Source organism: Trichomycterus rosablanca, chromosome 21, assembly GCF_030014385.1.
Source record: "Trichomycterus rosablanca isolate fTriRos1 chromosome 21, fTriRos1.hap1, whole genome shotgun sequence".
Taxonomy (NCBI): domain Eukaryota; kingdom Metazoa; phylum Chordata; class Actinopteri; order Siluriformes; family Trichomycteridae; genus Trichomycterus; species Trichomycterus rosablanca.
Genome location: NC_086008.1, coordinates 20,938,335 through 20,962,699, shown reverse-complemented (window position 1 = coordinate 20,962,699; position 24,365 = coordinate 20,938,335). Strand labels below are relative to the sequence as shown.

General features: G+C 46.0%; 3 protein-coding genes across 3 annotated transcripts; 1 reads left to right on the top strand and 2 right to left on the bottom strand.

The window, feature by feature from the left end:
* Window positions 1-727: 727 nt before the first annotated feature.
* Window positions 728-7,823, bottom strand: ccdc125 (coiled-coil domain containing 125). The gene is made up of 12 exons (XM_063017444.1): window positions 7,680-7,823; window positions 6,225-6,557; window positions 5,451-5,509; window positions 5,085-5,171; window positions 4,547-4,624; window positions 4,358-4,443; window positions 3,326-3,408; window positions 3,108-3,220; window positions 2,075-2,182; window positions 1,841-2,000; window positions 1,652-1,758; window positions 728-1,227 (listed from the first exon to the last, which is right to left on the bottom strand). The coding sequence occupies exons 2-12, from the start codon at window positions 6,538-6,540 to the stop codon at window positions 847-849; spliced, it is 1,578 nt and encodes a 525-aa protein (XP_062873514.1). The 5' UTR covers window positions 6,541-6,557; window positions 7,680-7,823; the 3' UTR covers window positions 728-846.
* A 1,401-nt stretch (window positions 7,824-9,224) lies between these two features.
* rad17 (RAD17 checkpoint clamp loader component) lies at window positions 9,225-20,783 on the bottom strand. The gene is made up of 17 exons (XM_063017443.1): window positions 20,697-20,783; window positions 20,277-20,360; window positions 19,931-20,185; window positions 19,666-19,749; window positions 19,367-19,526; window positions 17,715-17,851; window positions 17,586-17,638; window positions 17,369-17,494; window positions 16,839-16,908; window positions 16,654-16,765; window positions 15,322-15,510; window positions 13,507-13,592; window positions 13,273-13,419; window positions 11,236-11,382; window positions 11,022-11,142; window positions 10,879-10,936; window positions 9,225-9,710 (listed from the first exon to the last, which is right to left on the bottom strand). The coding sequence occupies exons 2-17, from the start codon at window positions 20,316-20,318 to the stop codon at window positions 9,473-9,475; spliced, it is 2,025 nt and encodes a 674-aa protein (XP_062873513.1). The 5' UTR covers window positions 20,319-20,360; window positions 20,697-20,783; the 3' UTR covers window positions 9,225-9,472.
* Window positions 20,784-21,320: 537 nt separating this feature from the next.
* Window positions 21,321-23,665, top strand: ak6 (adenylate kinase 6). Its single transcript, XM_063017869.1, has 5 exons — window positions 21,321-21,504; window positions 22,139-22,231; window positions 22,316-22,374; window positions 22,725-22,870; window positions 23,313-23,665. The coding sequence occupies exons 1-5, from the start codon at window positions 21,468-21,470 to the stop codon at window positions 23,500-23,502; spliced, it is 525 nt and encodes a 174-aa protein (XP_062873939.1). The 5' UTR covers window positions 21,321-21,467; the 3' UTR covers window positions 23,503-23,665.
* Window positions 23,666-24,365: the final 700 nt, after the last annotated feature.

The following is a 24,365-nucleotide window of genomic DNA, read 5'->3' as shown; positions in this document are numbered from 1 at the left end:
ACGGGGTTTTTTCTTTCGTTCATTCTTTTTTGATTTATTCATGCATTTATTTTTATTTTATTTTTTAAATACTACTTCTGTCTTTCTTCATTTTCTCCCTGATTTTTTTGTAACATTTTATTTGTATTTTTCATTTTTTCTTACGTTTTTCTTGTGTCATTTTATTACTTTACGAATTAATTGTTAATTCCTGCTTTTTTTATTTTGTCTGCTTTGGAATTCATTTGTTTCGTTTTGGTAAATTATTTTTTTTATCTTTTAATATTTATAATTTCTGACTTTGTTTTATTTCTGATTTTCTTTTTTTTACCCTTTTTTAATTTTTTCCCGTCACTATCTGTTCACGCTTTTATTATTATTATTATTTACATTTCTTGTTTTAATGCTATATGTATTTATTTTGTTTTTTTTCCAGGATTTAGTTTTTTTTATTTATTGATTGATTTATTTATTATTTTGTGTATTTTTGTTCATCATTATTTCATTTTTATGTTTTTACCACCGCTTTATCCTGGTTGGGGGTTCACGCTGGGTCACTGGGTGCAATTCAGCAACACACATAGGATAGGACACCGGTCCATTGCGGGGCCTCGGCCACCCCCCCCCCCGCTGTGGATTCGAACCCTGGAAACCCAGCGGCACCCTATTGTTTATTTTATTATTATTAATTTGTATTATTGTGTTTGGCATTAACGACACTAGAAAATACACAATCAGTAGATCTGTGTCAGATTAATAACAATTAAGTTTATTTTCTGATGTAAAAACAACAAACAAAACAATAAAAAACATAAAAATCTGAATAAAAAGTGCAAAACGATCCGGTCTACTGACCCTGCAGCGTTACTACTCAAGTTCTAGCTCTGTGATTGGTCGAGAGCTCTGGTCCACACTGAGGTTATCGTGGCAGTTTTGGGATTTTAACTTCACTTCATTTTCATCACCCGCCGTTGACGTCGTCTCCTCCTCCTGGTCGACGCCCGCTGTGGTACAACATGGCTCATTACACCTCGAACACACCGGACCATCCTGTCCGGCGTCCGCTGAGGATTTACAGGTCTTACATTCTGCCTGGTCAGCACCGAACAGTCTGGATTTAGCATCGCTTTGTGAGACGTCCAGGTCTTTGATCTGAGCCTGAAGACGCTTCTCCAGCTCCTCTGAGCTCCGAGCCAGCATGTAGCTGACCTTCCTCTGATGGGCCAAGGCCTCCTCCTTATCACTCAGCTGAAATAAAAACACACAGGAGCTCAGCGGACGGAACAACAACCCGAGCAGACGCAAAATACGGTGTTTAAACCATAATCCAACACCAGCTTGTCCAGTGTGAACAAGTTATTGCCCCCAGAATCAGGCAATCAGGGTCACTGCTGATCGCTTCTTTTCACCTGCAAGGGGCGGGGTCTAACAGAGTGATGCATCCCATCCCCCTTTGAACCACAGCCAATCGTGTGTCTGTATGGACGAAACACACCCCAGACAGGACGCCAATCCATCACAAGGCCACGGGCACTACCCGCCTAGACGACGCCTGACCGTCCGATAGCACCTTGGGGATTCGAACCCTGAATCCGAGTACTTAAGATTACTTTAGAACTTGTTGCAGACAGCACACACACACACACACACACACACACACACACACACACACCAGATCAAGCAGCAGTTGGAGGGTCCCCTTGGTGTCACTTGGGACATCTTTGCCGGACGGCAGAAACCTTCTCAGCCTCTGAGCCACACCGGACGAGCCGTGACTCCCTAAAAAAAGGGACACGCACACGATCAGGTGTCCGAATACTTTTGACCATACAGTGTTAACTGTAAGTGTTAGTTACTGCACCTCCGTCAGGATTGGAGCGTCTCGGCGTGGTTTGCGGCGGGTCGCTCTCGGCCAGCCGCAGCACCTTCTCGCTCCCCCTCCTCAGCTGCTGCTCGAAGGCGATTCGGAAGGCGTCCACCATCACGTACGCCTCCTCCTTCCTCCTCCTCTGCTGCTCCAGCTATGTGAAGAACATTCTGTGTGTGTCTGGTATGGATAGACGTGACGGACGGTGAGCGTGCGGCGAGCGCTTACCTCTTGCTGAAGCTGAAGGACTTGCTTGCGGCTGGCGGCGGCGCTCCTGGCGCAGGGACACGGCTCTCCTCCGCTGGAGCTACACTGGCACGCTCCGAAAACGGCCAGCTGAGAAAGACACGACGCAACATTCGTCCATCCATTAGACTTCTGACCTGTCCATACATCCATCCATCCATCCATCCATCCAAACAACCATTCATACATTCATCCATCCAGTCATCTGTCCATCCAACCATCCATCCATCCATCCATCCAACCATGCAACCAACCAACCAACCATCCATCCATCCATCCATCCATCCATCCAACCATTCATCCATTCATCCATCCAGTCATCTGTCCATCCAACCATGCAACCATCCATCCATCCATCCATCCATCCATCCATCCAACCATTCATCCATCTAACCAACCATTCATCCATCCATCTGTCCATCCATCCAAGCATCCACTGATCCATCATTCCACTCTACTTAGTCCTATACCCATCCATCCATCTAACCAACCATTCATCCATCCAGCCATCCATCCATCCATCTAACCAACCATTCATCCATCCATCCAAACAAGCATTCATTCATTCCTTCATCTATCTGTCCATACATACATTCATCCATCCAGTCATCTGTCCATCCAACCATGCAACCAACCAACCATCCATCCATCCATTTATTCATCCAACCATCCACTGATCTATCATTCCATTCTACTTATCCATCCATCCATCCATCCAACCATTCATCCACTGATCCATCATTCCTTTCTACTTGCCCCTATATCCGTCCATCCATCCATCCAACCAACCATTCATCCATTTATCCACTGATCCATCATTCCATTCTACTTTTCCATCCATCCAACCAACCATTCATTCAACCATCCAACCATTCATGCACTGATCCATCATTCCATTCTACTTGCCCCTATATTCATTCATCCATCCATCCATCCATCCATTTAACCAACCAACCAATCATTCATCCACTGATCTATCATTCAATTCTACTATCCATCCATCCGTCCATGTTACCTCCAGTGCAGATCCCTCTCTGCCGGTGCCGGATGGAGGTTGAGTCTTCTGAAAATCCCTTCTCTCCTGAGAGCTCAGCAATCCCAGCAGCTCCAGACACTGCTGACTCAAAGCTAACACACACACACACACACACACACACACACACACACACAGAGTAATGCAGCTACACACAGAAACAGGACGCTGAATCGTCAGAGCTAATCATGTTTACTTACACGCGTTCTCTCTGCGTACATCCTGTAGCTGCTCCAGTCTCTCATCCAGAGCTTTACTCAGGGCCTTGTTCTCCGTACACACCCTGTTACACCCAACACCCACCGTTACTCAAAACACAACAAATCAAGACTAACAGAAATTATCTGATCAAAAAATACTAATCTGAGTACGTGAAGTGCACCGACTGCCTGGTATAATAGGTGCTAAAGCTAAAGAAGTGGAGAAGATCACATATTTCACATCATTTTGTACACAAGTAATCAAAAGGAGCTTTTTTATTTTTATTTTAGTGGTAAAAATTTGTGGTAAAAGTCCACAGCACTGCCATTACCATGGCATTCGCTTTTTTATTTTTGGCTTGGCATCAGTTCAATCATGCCAACCAAACACCCACAGGAGACGTTGACGCTTCCGGTGTGAATACAGGGTGATGAGTGATCAACAAGAGGAAAATCGCTGTCGGATCAGGGGCACCGCGAAGACTCGAACCCAGATCTCTGGGGTAGAGGGGTTGGCACATGAAATACTCGCACCACCCATGTGCCCCAATCAACTTCTTGATTCTGGTTTGATGGATAAAGTCTGTGGTTTGTTGGCTGGCTAGAATCAAGGTGGGTCTGATGCCATCTAATCTGAGCTTCAACTTGCTTTGCTACAAAGCTGCCACCCTGAAGCTGGACTGAAGCTTGCTGCTGTCCGTGAGGTCCGTGCTGGAGTAACTTATCATATTTCAGCAGCTTTTAATCCATAGCAGACTCCAGGGTAGCAGTAGCTCAGCGGATGGATAATCAGAAGGTCGCAGGTTCACAGCTGGGCCCTTGAGCAAAACCCTTAATCGTCAAACGCTTGGATTCTATTCAGTCACAATTGTCAATAACTGCTCATGGCCAGGTGTCCACATACTTCTGGATATGTAGATAGGTTTCCACTGGCGCATATGGAATGAAAGGTTCGGCGTCTCTTAGCTACTGGCCGCCTTTTCGTTTAGTCAGATTTAGCTCCAGATTTTGTGAACGTGTGTAGAATCTGACCTGTCGTGTTTCAGCTCCCACGTCTGCTCCACGTTCTTGAACTGGACCCGGTTGAAGGTGATCTCCCACTGCAGAGCGTTCACTTCCTGTGTGGGTGACAGGAAGGAGCCTCAGTAGGAGCATTTTAGGGGGTTCTAAGAATTTAGATACGCATCTATGTGGAGAGAGAGCTAGATGAAGACTGGTCACCTTTTCCAGAGCTCTGGTCCGCTCCTCGCTCTTCTGCAGCAGGATCTTGGTGTGGCTGGTGGCTTTGTCTAGAATAGCCTGGAAAGACGGGCATACACATGCCAGTCAGCTCTTAATGAGATGGGATGGGCACAACAATCAAAATAAATGCATCATAAATACACTATATGGGTAAAAGTATTGGGACACCCCTTCTAATTTGTGCGTTTTAGCTACAGCAGTTGCTAACAGGTGTAATAAATCTATTATACAACAGTAGCAGCAACAGTTTAGGGAAGGGCCCTGTCCTGTTCCAGCATCATTGTGCTCTATGAAGACGTGAAGAGAAGCTCAGTTAAGTACAGAACAGATATGGAATGAACCGGAACATGAACTGAACGGGCACAAATCCTCACAGACACACAAAGTCTGGTGAGAAGCCTTCTCAGAAGAGCGGCTGTTGTTCTAGCTGAAGATACAGTTTGTTTTTGAGGCGGGACGTCCAGCAAGCTCACGGTCAGGCGTCCGAATACTTTCGGCCGTGTCGCGTGCGGTGTACCTGGCCTTGTAAAATCCTCAGAGCTTCGTGTTTGCCCTCCAGGTGGCGATGCGTGACCTCCAGCTCCGTCCGCAACAACTCGACCTCCTGCAGGAGAAAAAAAATTTTCTCAGAAGGTTATGGGTTCGAGTCCTGCTAGTGATCTCTCTACATAGAAGCATTTTATGTCGTCCTACGCCCCCGAGAAGAAGGCACGTCTAAATTCTTAGACAATTCTTAAACAACTGATGCGTTTAGTATTTTGGAGAAAGTCGTGACCGAAGTCGTAACCCGAAAATCCACAAGGGGGCGCCAGATTGCACCGGGAGCTGGAGGACTGTATGAGTTACGTAAGTACGGAGTATAATAGAGAGTTCTGGAGGCTACCTCGGTGACCTCCTGTAGTCTCCGCTGCAGCACCTCGCTGGACTCGCTAGCGCCGCTTTCTGTCGGAGAACAACGAGAGATTAACGTTACTACGTGAAAATCCCTTCAGAACATTTTATAAAGGGTGTCCACATACTTTCGGCCGTTAATCGTGCAGCGACAGTCAAATAATCGGCGTGTTTGTCCTTCCGAAAGGTTCCGTAGTGGAACAACCACATCCACAAAGTCAATATTTGCTCGAGCGCTCGAGCCGTTTACTCAGGATCATGGGCGGCCGAGGCGTTTTTGAGAGCTGAATGATCTCAAGGAGCAGACACGGAGCAACACATAGCCGAAAGTATGTGGACACACCTTCTTATTGAATATATTTATTTATTTATTAGGATTTAATGTCATGTTTTGGTTACATTTACTCTTTGGTTACATACTTCTTTGGAAGTACCTGTCTTTGGACTGTAGGAGGAAACCGGAGCACCCGTAGGAAACCCACCCAGACACGGGGAGAACATGCAAACTCCACACAGAAGGGACAGGAAGTCGCTCTGTATTCATTTCCTTTCAGCCAGCGAGTCGAGTATTTTACCTGCTCCGTTTGTAATCGGACACTCGGATCTGAACCCCGCCTTGAACAAACGTTCACTAACCACGCCAACGCCCGAGAAGATTCCTCAGAAGAACGTCTGCACCCTCCTAACTCACCCGCTGGATCAGAATCATGTGAGGACAGGCGAGGGCCTTCCTTAAACTGTCGCCAGAAAAGTGCCGGACACCTACCCGAGTCCGTCCTCCGCCACCGCGAGGCCCTCTCGGCGTCCAGCTCCTGCCTGAAGGCGCCGTACATGGCGCTGCACGACGTCCAGGAGAAGGTCGCGCCGCTGCCCTCGCTGACCTGCCCACAGAGCTTCATCAGGGGCAGCAGATCCAGAAGGTCCCCGCCGCTCCGGATCCGTGAGGGGCGTGGCGCGGTCCTGGCGTGGCGCCTCGAAGACCGGGCGCCCATCCCGTCGCCCAGGTCTCCCTCCGTCATGTCGTCTTCGGAGGACCGATCCCCGGGGGCGAGCTCCTCCCGGCCCCCCTGCATGGTGTCCATCGACTGCGGCAAAGACCCTACAGACAGACAGACAGACGTTTTAAAGCCTGCTTGACTGTGGACAGTATCGGTCCACTTATAGCAGCATCTAGTTTGTTGCAGATTTGGATTTAATCCAGACCTTGACCGAGAGACCACTGTTCCATGCACAGGTGCAGTCAAACTAAATGACGACTGGACGAACGATCCGAGTCGCTGCTTGTACATCTTGTACAGAAATATGTGGACACCCCTTCTAATTACTAGGTGTTTAGCCACGCCCCCTTTCCCAGACGGGTGGCCCGCTCAGAGCCCTGCCGTGCCCGCACCCCACTGAACAAATGTGGGATGAATTGGAACGTTAGTCGACTATAAATCAGGATGATCAGCATGACCACACAAATGCCTGTTAGAATGAATGAGCACAAATTCCGACAGACACACTCCAAAATCTTGGGAAGCCCTAAAATGGGGACATATTACCTCCCGTGGTTTGGGAATGTGATAGCGAGGGCAGGTGGTCACTGATTCGATCCAGGTTGCACTGCTGGACCCCTGAGCAAGGCCCTTAACCCTTAACAGCGTCTAAGTATGGACAAAAGTATTGGGACACCCGTTCTAATTATTAAATTCACGTGTTTCAGCCACAACGATTGCTAACAGGTGTAATAAATCGACTATTATTGCAGCAACAGTTTAGGGAAGACCCCTTCCTGTGCACAAATCAAGCTTTATAAAGACATGAAGAAAAATTCCGTTTATAGAAACTCCAGCGTCCTGCACAGAGCCCCGACTTCAACCCCACTCAACAGCTCTGGGATGCACCGGAACATCGACTGTGGCTTCCTTGATTGACATCAGTATCCAGCCGTACAAATGCGGTCATATTTTAATCGAACGGGCACAAATTCCCACACACAGACACACTTTAAAGTCTTGTGAGAAGCCTATTCAGAAGAGCGGCTGTTGTTCCAGGTGAAAAATACCGGGTGTCCAAATACTTTTGGCCATGTAGTTGTAGGTCTGATTAGAAACGACTGATCCGTCCAGAAGTCTTTGGTTGATGCGATTTGGATCAAGACTGGACAATAAAATCGGACAAATCGGCGCAACTTGTGGATAAAAACATGAAACAGTAAAGCGACAAAAGCGGAACTCACCTGTCTGATCTCACCGGTCACATCAAAGCGAGATGAAACACTTAATAAAAACGATCAAACATCGGATGCCGTCTTTGATCTTTCTGATCACGCGCATTAGAACCGGGATCGGACGTCCTGCGACTTCACCACGTCCGACTGAACCTGATCCGGATCTACTGGCTCCGTGCGCCTGAAAAAGTCTGGACGCGCCACTATGACGCCCCCTGGTTTTTAATAACGGATCACATTCAGTATTATTGCACCTTTGCTTCCAGCTTGGTCACGATCAGGGTCTCGGTGGGTCCAGCATCCTCCCTTTCTTAAAAACTCTGTGCGCAAAGCAGGGATGCATGTGGATGTGAAAAACAGGGGCGTTCCTTGACACTCATTTAATAGTCACTCACTAATCCAGCACAAACGTAGAGAAGCCAATCCACTTACTGGCATTCTTTTTTTTTTGGATGGATGGGGGAGGAATTGTGAGTGCTGGAAGCTCAGGGAGAACATGCCCAAGCAAACTCCACACCAGTAAGGCTAGAACTCAGGTTAACAGAACCCACATCGCCGCACTAGGTAGTGACTGGACGAGGTAGGTAGTTTTGCATGTTCTCCTTTTGTTCGCATAGACCCCCTTTACAATATAATGCCGAAAAAGGGCGGCCCGTCTGCTCTCAATTAAACTGACCCTAGGTTTGAGTGAAGGAATGATGCCTTGTGACGTTTCTGGGTAGGCTCCAGACGCACTGTGACCCTGACCAGGATAAGGAGGTTCCTGAATATACCTGCTTTCTCGCCACCTGCCGAAGAAACATGCCAGCAGGTGGACTGTAAGCGCTAAGGTGCCCTGCCTGAATGTATGCCTTGCACCCGGTGTTTTCAGGCAGGCTCCACACCCACTGAGACCCAGATCAGGACGAATAGATTCGTTAGAATAGATGAATAGATAAGTGTCTATGTTACCACTTTGGGCGGCACAGTGGCACATCAGGGCAGTGTAGGTGCTGCATGACAACATGTGTCCCTTGGACTTGGGTTCGATCCTTGCCTCCAGCCAATGCTCATGCTGGAAGTTTTGCATGTTCTATTTTGTAAGCAGTGTTACCTGCATTCCAGCGGCTTCTAGAAGCATAAGCTGACTGAGTTTTTCCTAACCCTTGGCAGAGACCACTGTTCCACGCATTGTATCTAGCCTAGCGACAAGACGTCCAGATGATCTTGACAAGAGGATTGTACAGACGAACCAGCCCTATTCATATGGGCACAGAGAAGTCAGAATGACTACCTGTTATATATTGTACACAAAAACTGAGTCGATAAAACATTGCATATGCCCGAAAGTATGTGGACACCCAACCATAAGCTTTTAAAGTACGTCTGTGAGGATTTGTTCCTTTTTTGTAGTCAAAAGTCACACAGTTGACGTTCCAATTCATCCCGCTTTGAGAACAGTGCAGGGCCTATAGCAGGGGTGTCTATATACTTTCGACCATATAGTCATGGAAGCTCTTATTATTAAGATTCGTTATCGACAGGCTCCGCCCCCTTTCCTAATAAGGACATAAATATTGCAAAACATCTTTTATTGCGTTTTCAGGTGGAACAAACACACAAGGGGGTCCAACAGGTCCAACGGCGTCACCAAAACACTTATTCACCGAAGTCCTAGACCGGGCACTGTGATACCAAGCGGGTACAGATCCACGCCGCCGGACAGTCTCTTAAACCAAAATAAATATTATTAATTCACATTATAAAAAAATCCTAAACAAAAATCCCGCGGACGAGTCGGAGTGCTGGAGGAACGTGATTGGTCAGTCACTGTCGTACTCTTCGATCAGGACGTCCTCGTCCTCCAGTAGGGCTTCGGCGCCGGTCGGTTGAGGTTGGCTGGCAGGGAGGTCGCCCGGAGCGTCCTGGCTGCTCGGAAGACTCGGCGCGACCGTGGTACCTGGAGTCCCGGAGAGCTCTGCGGTCTGTTCGTTCTCGCTGTCTGAATCCAGGCGTCCGGGGTCTTTATCTCCGAGCGCGTCCAGTTTTAATCTGAAAGAACTGGGACACGAGACACACTCAGATCTGGACAGGGTTTCAGTTATGGAACGACGGAGGGCTGCTGGATCGAGCGGGTTGTATTTGGTCACAATTGTAGCACCGCTAAATTATAATTAGGATGGAATTGCAGGAGAGGAAAAGCCACCAAAACATCACTGATGCTGGAGTGGTGGACACAAGTCGGGTACTGATCAACCCGATGATCTAAGACCCGAAACACCCTGGGTCCATCACTGAAGATGTGTCCATGTTGCACCATACGGTGTTTTCAGAACAGATGGAATTAAACTGCACCCATTTTTCTGTCCTGCCGTTTCATTTAAGTCATTTATGGGGTCTGTTTTAATTTCCTTTTCATCTGTGGGTGCTGGACAGGGCACCAATAATACCCTGACCTGTCCAAATAGGAGCCTTGGTGGCAACAAATTCAGACAAGACACTCGACCAGGCACCCAGGTGGCACAGGGCAGTGATAGCTCAGTGGTTAAGGTACTGGACTAGTAATCAATCAGTTGTGCCCGTTCAAGCGGGCACAACTGGCAGTGCCTGCAGCAGACGAAATTGGGCAACGTGTCTGCTGGGCGGGATCTGCCGGTAAGCAGGCCGAGGCACCTGTGCAGAGAGTGGATGAGCGGCATGTGTGAATCCACCCCCGCACGGGGGTATAAGAAGGACTGCGCACGCGTCGGGGGGCACGTGAGCAGCAGTATACCCTCCTCAAAAGCAATCGGGTCGCCACAGCAACGGAAGACAAACTGACTAGGCTAAATCGGGAGAAAATGAATAAATAAATAAATAAATCAATCAATCAATCAATAGAAGAAAAAAAAAAAAGCGCTCGACCAGCAGACAGCCTGACGTTAGGCTAGCCAACTAGGCCAGTGATCCCCAACCACCAGGCCGTGGACCGGTACCGGTCAGTGGGTCATTTATTACCCGGCTGCATCTCGTTGCAGCCAAAAAAGCCCATTTTACATCGTTTGTGAGCACTATTATTAAATTATATCTTATATGAAACCGGTCTATGGTGCAAAAAAGGTTGGAGAAAGGAAACACTGATCTAAGTTACATACCTGCCAGGAAATGTAATTAATTAATTTATTTTGATTTTAATGCCATGATGGGTATCATGTTTCTATCTGCTGATTTTATCGTGTCTATATTTTACCTGCCAGGTAACCTCCTGCGAGAGAGATGCCCGACGTCCTGGATGAAGGTGATCTGAGCTGAAACGTACAGCAAAAAAAACAAACCACGTCACACAGACGACTCAGAGCTTCCAGGACCAGGTTCATCATGTTATCGTCATACCTGGGTTCCTCATGGGGTTGCTGAGCTTGGCCAGGTAGGGCACCAGCTCGGTGGCGAGGCCGACGGGCGACAGGCAGAAGCCGACGAAGAGCGACTGAGCCGAGAGGAAGTTCTCGCGGTGCTTCAACCACAAGACAAGACAGAGCAGAGTCAGAACGAGCCGGAGCGTCACAGCGAGCACGGAGCGTATATATAAAACGTTCGTCTCCGTTACCGTCTTGCTGATGTGCAGCCAGTGGGGTTTGTGAAGCGGCCTGAATCCCACCGAGGTCTGACCGGCCGCTCGGGCGCGGGCGGAGTTGGAGTGGACGAGCCCTCTGGTGGCCACCGAGGATCCGTACGGCAGCATCGTGGATCTGGACTGTAGGGAAAGTGGAACCATGAATTACATTTAAAATCTGCTCAGTTCCCATCTGTACAGCACCTATGCTGGGAAATGAGCCAGCTCCGTAAGTACGAACTACATGGAACAGTGGTCTCTTTACCAAGGATTGCATGACATTTACTGTCACCGTGGCCTCCTTTCTTGAGTGGCAGCTTCTAAACCCAAGCGACTGGCACCCAGGTTCCTCTGTGACTGGTGGTTCTAGGATGACGTGACTGTTTGGGTTTTCTTCCCAACCTTGATGAGAGACCACTGTTCCATGTACTGTTTTTTTGGTGGTGGTTCTAGCATTAGGTGACAGTATGGATTTATTTTCCCAACCTTGGTGAGAGACCACTGTTCCATGTACTGTTTTTTTTTGGTGGTGGTTCTAGCATTAGGTGACAGTATGGATTTATTTTCCCAACCTTGATGAGAGACCACTGTTCCATGTACTGTTTTTTTAGTGGTGGTTCTAGCATTAGGTGACAGTATGGATTTATTTCCCCAACCTTGGTGAGAGACCACTGTTCCATGTACTGTTTTTTTTTTTTTTAAATGGTGGTTCTAGCATTAGGTGACAGTATGGATTTATTTTCCCAACCTTGATGAGAGACCACTGTTCCATGTACTGTTTTTTTAGTGGTGGTTCTAGCATTAGGTGACAGTATGGATTTATTTTCCCAACCTTGATGAGAGACCACTGTTCCATGTGCTGTTTTTTTAGTGGTGGTTCTAGCATTAGGTGACAGTATGGATTTATTTTCCCAACCTTGATGAGAGACCACTGTTCCATGTGCTGTTTTTTTAGTGGTGGTTCTAGCATTAGGTGACAGTATGGATTTATTTTCCCAACCTTGATGAGAGACCGCGGTTCCATGTACTGTTTTTTTGGTGGTGGTCCAAGGATGAGGTGACAGTATGGATTTATTTTCCCAACCTTGGTGAGAGACCACTGTTCCATGTACTGTTTTTTTGGTGGTGGTCCAAGGATGAGGTGACAGTATGGATTTATTTCCCCAACCTTGATGAGAGACCGCTGTTCCATGTACTGGTTTTGTGGTGGTTCTAGCATTAGGTGACAGTATGGATTTATTTTCCCAACCTTGGTGAGAGACCGCTGTTCCATGTACTGTTTTTTTGGTGGTTCTAGCATTAGGTGACAGTATGGATTTATATTCCCAACCTTGGTGAGAGACCACTGTTCCATGTACTGTTTTTTTGGTGGTGGTTCTAGCATTAGGTGACAGTATGGATTTATTTCCCCAACCTTGATGAGAGACCATTGTTCCATGTACTGTTTTTTTGGTGGTTCTAGCATTAGGTGACAGTATGGATTTATATTCCCAACCTTGATGAGAGACCACTGTTCCATGTACTGTTTTTGTGGTGGTTCTAGCATTAGGTGACAGTATGGATTTATTTCCCCAACCTTGGTGAGAGACCGCTGTTCCATGTACTGGTTTTGTGGTGGTTCTAGCATAAGGTGACAGTATGGATTTATTTCCCCAACCTTGGTGAGAGACCACTGTTCCATGTACTGTTTTTTTTGGTGGTGGTCCAAGGATGAGGTGACAGTATGGACTTATTTCCCCAACCTTGATGAGAGACCACTGTTCCATGTATAGTTTTTTTTTCGTGGTTCTAGCATTAGGTGACTATGGATTTATTTTCCCAACCTTGGTGAGAGACCACTGTTCCATGTCAAAGCCCTATCAATTCTGACACCAGGACATCACCAGCTCCAGTCATTACAGTCATTCCGAACCACTAGCCATGAATTAGGAGGCCATACCAATAAATAAAAGGACATTTAAACATCGCCAGCTCCCATCGTTTCCTGTAGACGGCGTCTGAAGCCAGTTACAAATTCCCATTCGAACTCACTGTCCACTCTGCAGTCAGGAAGTCGGCGTCCGAGAGGTACTCGCTGGCCCGTGCCAGGTCGTCCACTTCGGAGAAGAAGTCCAGGTAGTTCTGGTGTAGGTAGAGGTTGAAGAGCTCGCCGGACATGTGAGAACGCTCGATAACAAGCTGACGGGGAGAAAAACAGGCTGATTTACTGCAAACCGACACCCATCACACGGATCACGCCGAGCCATCGGTGTGCGGCGTGTTTACCTCGGGGTCGACCAGCAGCTTGTCTCTCCGATGTTCCGCGAGGTGCGCCGGTAGCTTGGGAGCTTCAGAGGCTTCGTAGCTTTCTCCTGAAATGAAAGAAACCATCACGCTACCTTAAAAGTATACAGACACCTGACCTTCTGACTTGTTGGACATCCTCAAGTACTAACATGGACTGCACAACTCTGTTAGAGCATTTACTGAACAAGGAGGCCGGTCCAGTTCAGCCTAAAGGTGGTTAGTAGGGTTGAGGTCAGGTTCTTTAGAGCAATGGACCTCAATTTTGTCAAACTGATGGTTCAAACATCTGAACTCAATAATGAACTCACCTGAAAAGCAATCGGGTCGCCACAGCAGCGGAAGAAAATAAATAAATTCGACCAGCAGACAGCCTGACGTTAGGCTAGCCGTCTAGGTTCCATACCTGCCAGGATTTTTGGTTTGTTTGTTTATTTGTTTTTCTAACGCCCTGTTTACTCTATTGAATTAATTTTTAAGGCAGGACCAAGTATTTGGGGCAGGAATTTATTGCGTTTATAAAAAAAAAGTCCTCAAGTTTGTATTTGTAAGAAAGTTTATGATCATGTTTGCATTGTTTCTGGTGAAGATATTGTTTACAGAGTCTTTCTCTCTCCGTTATATTTAACACATTCTATCAAAATGTGTTTTATAATAAGGATGGTTGCATATATTTATTCATATATAGGTATTATAATACAGAGGCGTGTCTAGATACTTTACACCCTGCTCACGTCTAGATTTATTTATTTTAGGGCGGTCAAACGATTAAAATTTTTTCATATAATTTCATATAGTTAATCGCGATTAATCGCATTCAAAAAAATCTGTGTAAATGTTATAGAAAACAAGGATTTTTAAGTGAAATGTTACCATTAAAATGGTGAACACGTTTTATGCTAAATGTACTGATGTTAAAAACTGCTGGGACAAGAGAAAACTGTAAGGGAGTTTTATTCACTCACATACTAGGCAGTAATACTATCCAGCAGAGACCCTCGACTTCGTATATATGTCAGATTGTAGGTTAGAATTTCTCCATCAGCAAACATTGTAGATCAGCGGTGCTTCAGGTGGGATAAGGCGTAGTTATCGTAACAGACTTTTCTGTGCTTGTATCGTGACGATGGTTTGATGGACGTTTCTACACGAAGTGAGTGTGTTTTGACCCTTTGAGGCTTCCATAGTTCATGGACTAGCGTGCTTGACTCCGGTATTCAGTGCCGTAACAGATTAAGTTAATAAAGTGTTCTGCTCCCGACAACTTGTGAATATAGCGTGTATTTATTTCTTTATTAAGCGAGTGCATCACTACGACGCTCGGTTACATTTGAGAAACGCCGTCTTAACGAGAGATGCCGTGAACAATCAAGTCTCAACGTGAACTACGGAAGACTCGCAGGGCCAAATAGAATTTGCGTTAACGGCACTATTTTTTTAATCGCGTTAAATTGAGATCGCGTTAATGCGTTATTATCGCGTTAACTTCGACAGCCCTAATTTATTTATTTACGTTTTAATGCCATGTTTAACACATTGGTGGCATTTAATGGCAGTAACAGGTATTATGTGTGTGTCTTCATATTTTGGCCCATATTGTATGTTCATTTTTATTTTTATGGTTGCCAGGTAGGTTAAAAGTCTTCTTGTGTGAGAGTCTCTTTGATAGTTTCTGGCATGTGTGCTTGTTCTCTTTCTTTAGTGTATTTTGGGCATTCTATCAAGATGTGTTTTATTGATTTAGGTGGCTCACGTCTAGATAAGCAAAAAAAAAACGACCGATAACTCAGGACTGACTCTTGCAGTAGAGGATCTTGCCCAGAGCTCGGAAGAGAAACAGCGAGGCGTCTTTCCCTCCCACGGCAGGGCTCTCGTCCGGCGCGTCCGTAGATCTGGCCCGTCGGCTCCTGCCCTTGGATCTCGCCGAGGTCTTCGCGCTCGATCTTCCTTTTTTGGAGGCCCAGAGCTTCTTCTCCAGAGAGAGGTCTGAGAACGGAGAAGACGACAGGAGGTAGGCGTGTGGTGGATGTTGATTTTAGCGGGACGTACACTGATCAGCCATAACATTAAAACCATGTAGAGGCACTTAGTAGTTCTACAATTACTGACTGTAGTCCATCTGTTTCCCTGCATGCTTTGTTAGCCTGCTTTCACCCTGTTCTTTAATGGTCAGGACCACGACAGAGCAGGTATTATTTAGGTGGTGGATCATTCTCAGCACTGCAGTGACACTGACATGGTGGTGGTGTGTTAGTGTGTGTTGTGCTGGTATGAGTGGATCAGATATGAATTTGAGTTTAAATCTACAGTACCAGTCAAAAGTTTGGACACACTTTCTCATTCCTGTGGTTTTTCTTGATTATTTTTATTTTCAACATTGTACATTAATACTGAAGACGTCCAAACTACGAAGGAACACGTGTGGAATTATGTAGTGAACAAAAAAGTGTTAAACAAACCAGAATATGTTTTATATTTTATATTCTTTCAAGTAGCCATCTTCTGCTTTGATGACAGCTTTGCACACTTTTGGCATTTTCTCAATCAGCTTCATGAGGTGCCGCCTGGAACGGTTTTTAATTAACGTTTGTGCCTCGTCTAGAGTTAATTTCTGGAATTTCTTGCTTTTTTTAATGTGTTTGAGAGCATCAGTTGTGCTGTGCAGAGGTAGGGTTGGTAAAATATAAAACATATTCTGGTTTGTTTAACACTTTTTTGTTCACTACATAATTCCATATGTGTTCCTTCATAGTTTGGACGTCTTTAGTATTAATCTACAATGTAGAAAATAAAAATAATCAAGAAAAACCATTGAAGTGAAGGTGTGTCCAAACTTTTGACTGGTAACCTGACACCGCCGTGTCGGACAGGGTCCACCATCTAGTGCCGGTGAGACATGCGATCTACAGGACCCTCTAAGTAGGAACCCAACACTGACAGGTGATAAGAAGCGGTCGCAGACTGTACAGACTGGAACTCCTGTCCACTGTCGAACGCTCCTATAACAGGGATGCAGTCATCGAAACTGGACACAGAAACAATACTGACAAATCCAGTTTTCCCCAAGGTACAGTACGTGTGGATCCACCTCGTCTCGGCTCACCACGGGGGACCCGGATCTGGACCTACCGGAGAAAGAGGAGAACTGCAGACTGTTGATGGCACTGCGGATGTCTCCCGAGCTTCCGGAACACAGCTGCTCCAGCGCCTCCTTATCGGGAACGGAGATCTTACCGGCACGCTGAAAAACGAGAGCCGTGTCAGCGGGTCGGTCGTGTTCACGAGTGAAACTAGCCACGCCGAGTGAGCGTTACCTTGCCGGCTTCGAGGGACGCGATCCGACTCAGCGCTTTCATCGTGCTGGTGTGGGCGATGGGATTAAAGCTGGGGATGGTGGGAAGGAAGGAGATACGTCAACCTACAAGTACCTAGTGAGATTTATGAGCATGCTCCTACACCCATGAGCCGTAAGATTAGGACCACCCGCCTAAACAATGCACACGACCCCGACCGTCCACATAATTTTGATGATTTTGGAAAAAAAAATGGATTCTGGATGCCCGTCGTATGAGCTTTCAGTGGCAAACTGGACTTAGCATTGATACTCTAACATGCAATTACGCCGTACTCTTCTGCTGGTCCGTAATGAATGAGTCCTGGCAGCCCAACAACCTGTCGGAGGTTTGTGGCTCGTCCCTCCTCAGACCACTGTCCGTAGGTACTCACCACGGCTGCCTGAGTCGTCATTATGATTCAACCCTCAGATCATTAAGCTGAACGGATCACATGTTCATGAGGTGGTCCTAATGTTTCGGCTGATGGGTGTATATCCGTGAATATGAACCTGATGTTCTGGACGCCCAGCTCCTCCTGTATCTCCTTGGGGAAGAGAAGTCTGGAACTGGTGTCTCCGCTCAGGCTGTCGGACACGATGAAGACCAGCGGGCACCTTCCGGTTCTCACGAATCGCCTGCATGGGGAGAAAAGCAGCTTCTGAAGCTCCTTCTGAATAACCGAGCGCTGTGTTCGAATCGCGTCGTGAGTTCGGATCCCGGACTGACCTGAGGATGCCGTGCAGGTTTCCTGGCTGCCGGTAGAACTGGTTTGGAAAGTCCTGCAGGGACACACAACGTCAGGGGGTTCGGGTCAGTACGTCCAAACATGCACAGACAACGTGCAGGAAACAATACCTCTACTAGAATGATCTTCCGCTCTTGACCACGCTCGTCTCCGCTCATCTGGAGTCGGTTATACTTGTTTGCACGGAGCAGGAACTCCTGGAAGGAAGCCGTCTGTGAGCTGCCCTGGAAACGGTTAAATCTGGAGTCTGGAACGAGACGACACAAGGAAATGGCTTCATAAGGGCTCTAAGCCTACGGCATCTTGGTGGGCTTTATGACATCATAATGGAGAGCTTTATGACATCATAATGGTGAGCTTTATGACATCATAATGGAGAGCTTTATGACATCATAATGGCGGGCTTTATGACATCATAATGGTGGGCTTTATGACATCATAATGGTGGGCTTTATGACATCATAATGGCGAGCTTCATGACATCATAATGGCGAGCTTCATGACATCATAATGGTGAGCTTTATGACACCATAATGGTGGGCTTTATGACACCATAATGGTGGGCTTTATGACATCATAATGGTGGGCTTTATGACATCATAATGGTGGGCTTTATGACATCATAATGGCGGGCTTTATGACATCATAATGGTGGGCTTTATGACATCATAATGGAGAGCTTCATGACATCATAATGGCGAGCTTCATGACATCATAATGGTGAGCTTTATGACACCATAATGGTGGGCTTTATGACACCATAATGGTGGGCTTTATGACATCATAATGGTGGGCTTTATGACATCATAATGGTGGGCTTTATGACATCATAATGGCGGGCTTTATGACATCATAATGGTGGGCTTTATGACATCATAATGGTGGGCTTTATGACATCATAATGGAGAGCTTTATGACATCATAATGGAGAGCTTTATGACATCATAATGGAGAGCTTTATGACATCATAATGGAGAGCTTTATGACATCATAATGGAGAGCTTTATGACATCATAATGGCGAGCTTCATGACATCATAATGGCGAGCTTCATGACATCATAATGGTGAGCTTTATGACATCATAATGGAGAGCTTTATGACACCATAATGGTGGGCTTTATGACATCATAATGGTGGGCTTTATGACATCATAATGGTGGGCTTTATGACATCATAATGGCGGGCTTTATGACATCATAATGGCGGGCTTTATGACATCATAATGGTGGGCTTTATGACATCATAATGGTGAGCTTTATGACATCATAATGGTGGGCTTTATGACATCATAATGGTGGGCTTTATGACATCATAATGGTGAGCTTTATGACATCATAATGGTGGGCTTTATGACATCATAATGGAGAGCTTTATGACATCATAATGGTGGGCTTTATGACATCATAATGCTGAGCTTTATGACATCATAATGGTGGGCTTTATGACATCATAATGGTGAGCTTTATGACATCATAATGGTGAGCTTTATGACATCATAATGGTGGGCTTTATGACATCATAATGGCGAGCTTTATGACATCATAATGGTGGGCTTTATGACACCATAATGGTGGGCTTTATGACATCATAATGGTGGGCTTTATGACATCATAATGGCGGGCTTTATGACATCATAATGGTGGGCTTTATGACATCATAATGGTGGGCTTTATGACATCATAATGGTGGGCTTTATGGTAACATAATGGTGGGCTTTATGACATCATAATGCTTTATGACATCATAATACTATTTTTTTACCTGGATCGAAGCTCTGTCTAAAGGACTCGTCTGTCCAGGACTCACACGTGGTGGGATTTGTCCACTCCTGGATCTGGCAACCCAGGTCTTTGGTTAGGACGTGAACCGTGGCCGTCTTTCCACAACCAGACGGGCCTGTTAGCAACAGAATGGCACCGGCCTGTGGAAACAGCAAGGAGCTGGCATGGGTAACTTTTTCTATGTGGGCAAAAGTAAGTGGACACCAATCGTTTTTAGTAGTGTCCAGATACTTATGGCCATACAGTGCATGTCTGGTGTTAAACTGAGATGATACTCACCTTGTCGGCACACTTCAGGTCCAGATGAACCCTCAACCAGCTCTCCACCTCCTCAACCTTCTTCTTGTGGACCGCCAGCTCGGCCTACGTTTGAGGCGATGGGGCCGGTCAGATAAATACAATGTGATATTACTGGATAACTTAGTTCCTTAAAAATGTGTTCATCCAATATTGGTGATTGGAAGCGACTGAGGGTTAGTAAAGTGCAGAAACAATGTTTTAGACTCCACTATATAGTAGAGGAACTGATCTAGACTCCCCGTACCTGCGACTGAGGGGCGTACACGTCCACCCAGGGTTCATCCTGGCTCTCCGCCGACCCTCGTCTGCTAGAAACGCCCTCGAGCTGGGAGGTTTGAGGGTCTCTGTTCCTCTTTCCAGGCCTCTTTCCTCCATCGTCTGTGTTAGCTGGACGCGCTTTGGACTTGCTTTCACCCGAGACTGTTCCCTTAGTGGAGAACCTGCTCAGCCCGGAGCCTCCCAGAAGGTCCCCGAAGGACGGTTGAACCCAGCTGCTTAACTAAGGGTCAAACCAGTAAAGAAATAAATGAAACACTGAAATCTACAATCAAATAATTATAACAATAAAAACCTCCCAGAGAAATACTCACTTTACCAGAGGACGTCTTTCCTCTCAGAGAAAGCTTTGACATTATCAGCTCTTCCCATTCACAGCTGGACTACTTAGTGTGACACTGCAAAGGAGAAAAAACTAAGTGTCCACTATTAAAGACTTAAAAATCCCAACAACACTGCTGCACCTGCTATAATCATAACACAACCACAAAACTCCCCATATTTCAGATACATTACCAAATTTTTAAGCATTTTTAATTAATTTAAAGGGTGTTTATTGTATTTATTGTAAGTGAATACTTTGTCTTTGTTTACTTATTTGAATATGCTATTAGCAGGGTGGCTAACTTACTAAACGTAAACTTGAAAACTCAAAGCTGTTAGCATGCTGGCTAGCGACTCAACTTTCAAAACGATTAAAAGCGAAACCAACTGAATTTAAGGAATAAACTTGCCTCAGACATTTCTAATCAGCAAATACTGAATCTAATTTTTTACATTATAACCCTGGAATAAATCAAAAATTCATATCAATATTACAATTAGACAGACATTTAAAGTTACAACGGTCCGCCTCTAACTGCTCTGACTGTAACCCAAACCGCACTGTGTGCACTTAACAGTGTGCAGCGACACGCATCAGTAGTGCACTCATTTCGCTCACTTTTTAGTACTTTAGTGTGCGATTTGACACGCAGCCCTTACCAACCGTATTTTGACAAGTTCCGCCTCCTTAGTTAGGATTGGCTATTACACACCGCACACTGCTCTACGATTGGCTAAAATAAATCCACGTAACAGGCAGTTGGGGAGTTTCTGTGTCCGATTTAACATGTTTTACACCATGTTCCCTATCCCTAGTCAGTGTATCTATCACTAAACTATTCCACTTTACATAATAATTAAACAATTAATTCCACTTCAGGAATCATTAGATCATGCTGATGGTCGTGGTGAGTCTTAAACCTGTCCTAAACTTAACCTAAAACGATCGTTTTGAAACGCACCCTATCTAGTGAGCTATGAAGGGAACCTGGTGCGAGTTGACACACCGCCTGCGCCCGATTATGAGGTCAGAGTCGCCTCCTGAGCTCCCACGTTGAGCTGCACGTTTCTGTTTTGGTTCTTGCATCGATCTGATCTGAGGGTGTTATTAACGACACAGATCGGTGTTTATTATAGTAACTGATTTAATTATTCTCCTACAGGCTGTGTGGGGTCCTGCTATGAAGATCATGAAGAGACCAAACATCCTGATCACAGGTGAAGTTCTGATCATCATCACCATCATCGCATATTTAGCAAATTATTCTGTTATAAAATCAAATCATTCAAATGAATCAGAGTTTTAAAAAGTGTAGGAACGAGTGTCATCAATGATTTCTGCATCACGTGTCACTGTCCACAGTCAAGCAAGCTGTACATCCAGTTTAGAAGCTGCTGTGCAACAATGTGACCGGTCGAAATCTTGTTCAGCTTTAACGTACCAGTTTTTGGACAGAAGCCTCTAATCCCATGGTAATGTATAGCTTGCTTGACTGTGGACAGTATCTCATGTCTGACCATCTGGAGAAATCTCTTCTCATTTTAAGATGGCAGGTTGAGTTTTGAATTAAACTAGTCTTATTTATATGGGACATTAGGAGCTTGTGCTTTAAGGTGTACTTGCACTGGAGAACCTGCTAATCCACCGAAGGAACAATCCAAGGTGCTGGATGTATAATTTTGAGCAGTTGCAGAATCTGAATATATACACCATATAGAACAGTCGTGTCCCAACATTAATTGAAAATCCCTGTGTACATGGTGAAAAAGAACGTTCAAAAAGAACATCTGTATGTGTTGTTTGGGTGTCTAAACATATCGGTTTGTATATGTGATATTTCCTTATATTTAGGGACGCCAGGGGTTGGGAAGACCACCCTGGGGAAGGAACTGGCCGAGAGGACCGGACTGACCTACGTCAGCGTTGGAGATCTGGCCCAGGAAGGTGAGCTGTGGTCTGGTTTAGATGGTTGATTAGGAATTGGTGTGATTGGCACGACGATCATTCTGTTGCACTTTCCAAATTCAGGTCAGCTGTTCGACGGCTTTGATGAGGAGTACCAGTGCCCCATTTTGGACGAGGACAGGGTGAGTACGTGGCCTATTTCAGGCTTTAAATAAGGGTCAGGACCAGAATACTGGTCACGGTGGTGGGCTGCTGCTCTTGTCCCTAGATCAGGATACGGTATGTGTACAAACAGTCTGTACCTCTAACACACATGGAACAGTGGTCTCTTTACCGAGGACTGTCATTTAGGAAATTCGGTCGGATGGTCAGATATAGTCCACCACCGAAGAACAGGCCTGCCTTGAATTAGAAGGTGGCTGTAGGTCTCTTTAGGTTGACTGTACCTACTGTAAAGCCTGGTGGTGGTAGTATTATGAGCTTCACATAATATTTCTCAGGCTAGTTCAATTTCCTTCTGGTTGTCCACCAGGTCGTGGATGAACTGGAGGACAAGATGGCGGAGGGGGGCGTTATTGTGGACTACCACGGCTGCGACTTCTTCCCCGAGCGCTGGTTCCACATCGTGTTCGTCCTCCGCACGGACAACACCAACCTCTACAACCGACTGGAGAGCAGGTCAGTGACACACGGTGCTTATAGTAAAATAAAACACAATATTGCATAAAGTATGTGAACACCCTTCGAGTTTAGACTTTTCTAGAAAAGTGGAGGCTTTCATAGCTGCAAAGGAGGAGCAGCTTCATAGTAATGCTTGTTAGAATAGAATGTCCAACAAGCTCGTGGTCAGGTGTCCACATACTTTTGGCCATAGAGGACGTTTAGTCCATGCTTCTTAGCCAAACTGCAAAAGATCAGACACTGCAGGTTTCAGGTCCCTCCACAACATCTTACTTTGGTCCAGGACCTTTGATCTGACCATTCCCAAGTACAAGCTTGATTCCATGGACGGATGACCTCCAATCCTCTGTAAGATTTCTGTTCCCCAGACCACCAGACTCCCACGTCCTTGTTTCACCATCTTTTGACGGTACCTGAACCCCGTTCTCTTCTTTCTCAGGGGCTACACGGCCAAGAAGCTGCAGGACAACGTCCAGTGCGAGATCTTCCAGACCATCTACGAAGAGGCCATGGAGGCCTACAAGCAGGAGATCGTCCACCAGCTGCCCAGCAACGATCCCGAAGACCTGGAGAGCAACCTGGAGCAGATATCCCAGTGGATCGAGCAGTGGATGAAGGACCATAACTGACCCCAAAAAAATACTTACAGACTCTCGGGTGGGACTTCAGGTCACGGGTTTTGGTCTTTAGGTCTTCAGGAGGCTCCTGTTGGGATGTTCAGAGTGGAGAAAACGTCTCACATAAGCCCTGTATCGATTTGTATGAGAATAATAATAAATATTTTGTACCCCTGTTGCTGTGTTGTCAATGCTGCTGTGTTAGTTAGAGGTTTTCCTAGATCAGTGGTCCCCAACCATTGGGGTTGTTGTCTCCAATCACCACTAGGTGGGAGCAGCGTCTCATTGCAGAGTAAAAAACTCCATCTATAGTTATTCTACACTGATCACCCATAACATTAAAACCACCTCCTTGTTTCTACACTCACTGTTCATTTTATCAGCTCCACTTACCATATAGAAGCACTTTGTAGTTCTACAATTACTGACTGTAGTCCATCTGTTTCTCTGCATGCTTTGTTACCCCCTTTCATGCTGTTCTTCAATGGTCAGGACCCCCACAGAGCAGGTATTATTTAGGTGGTGGATGATTCTCAGCACTGCAGTGACACTGACATGGTGGTGGTGTGTTAGTGTGTGTTGTGCTGGTATGAGTGGATCAGACACAGCAGCACTTCTGGAGTTTTTAAACACCTCACTGTCACTGCTGGACTGAGAATAGTCCACCAACCACAAATATCCAGCCAACAGCGCCCCGTGGGCAGCGTCCTGTGACCACTGATGAAGGTCTAGAAGATGACCGACTCAAACAGCAGCAATAGATGAGCGATCGTCTCTGACTTTACATCTACAAGGTGGACCGACTAGGTAGGAGTGTCTAATAGAGTGGACAGTGAGTGGACACGGTGTCTGATCCACTCATACCAGCACAACAC

What these genes read in the sequence shown, in the direction of transcription:
- ccdc125 (XM_063017444.1), bottom strand. Translation starts at nt 6,540, where the DNA reads ATGGACACCATGCAGGGGGGCCGGGAGGAGCTCGCCCCCGGGGATCGG. An exon ending in GGACCAGAGCTCTGGAAAAG is followed by an intron (nt 4,444 to 4,546) that starts GTGACCAGTCTT and finishes TCACCCACACAG; the next exon opens with GAAGTGAACGCTCTGCAGTG. An exon ending in TGTACGCAGAGAGAACGCGT is followed by an intron (nt 3,221 to 3,325) that starts GTAAGTAAACAT and finishes TGTGTGTGTTAG; the next exon opens with CTTTGAGTCAGCAGTGTCTG.
- ak6 (XM_063017869.1), top strand. Translation starts at nt 21,468, where the DNA reads ATGAAGATCATGAAGAGACCAAACATCCTGATCACAG. An exon ending in ACCAAACATCCTGATCACAG is followed by an intron (nt 21,505 to 22,138) that starts GTGAAGTTCTGA and finishes CCTTATATTTAG; the next exon opens with GGACGCCAGGGGTTGGGAAG. An exon ending in CCATTTTGGACGAGGACAGG is followed by an intron (nt 22,375 to 22,724) that starts GTGAGTACGTGG and finishes GTTGTCCACCAG; the next exon opens with GTCGTGGATGAACTGGAGGA.
- rad17 (XM_063017443.1), bottom strand. Translation starts at nt 20,318, where the DNA reads ATGTCAAAGCTTTCTCTGAGAGGAAAGACGTCCTCTGGTAAA. An exon ending in GCAGTTCTCCTCTTTCTCCG is followed by an intron (nt 15,511 to 16,653) that starts GTAGGTCCAGAT and finishes CTCCGTTCTCAG; the next exon opens with ACCTCTCTCTGGAGAAGAAG. An exon ending in AGCTGCTGGTCGACCCCGAG is followed by an intron (nt 13,420 to 13,506) that starts GTAAACACGCCG and finishes TCTCCCCGTCAG; the next exon opens with CTTGTTATCGAGCGTTCTCA.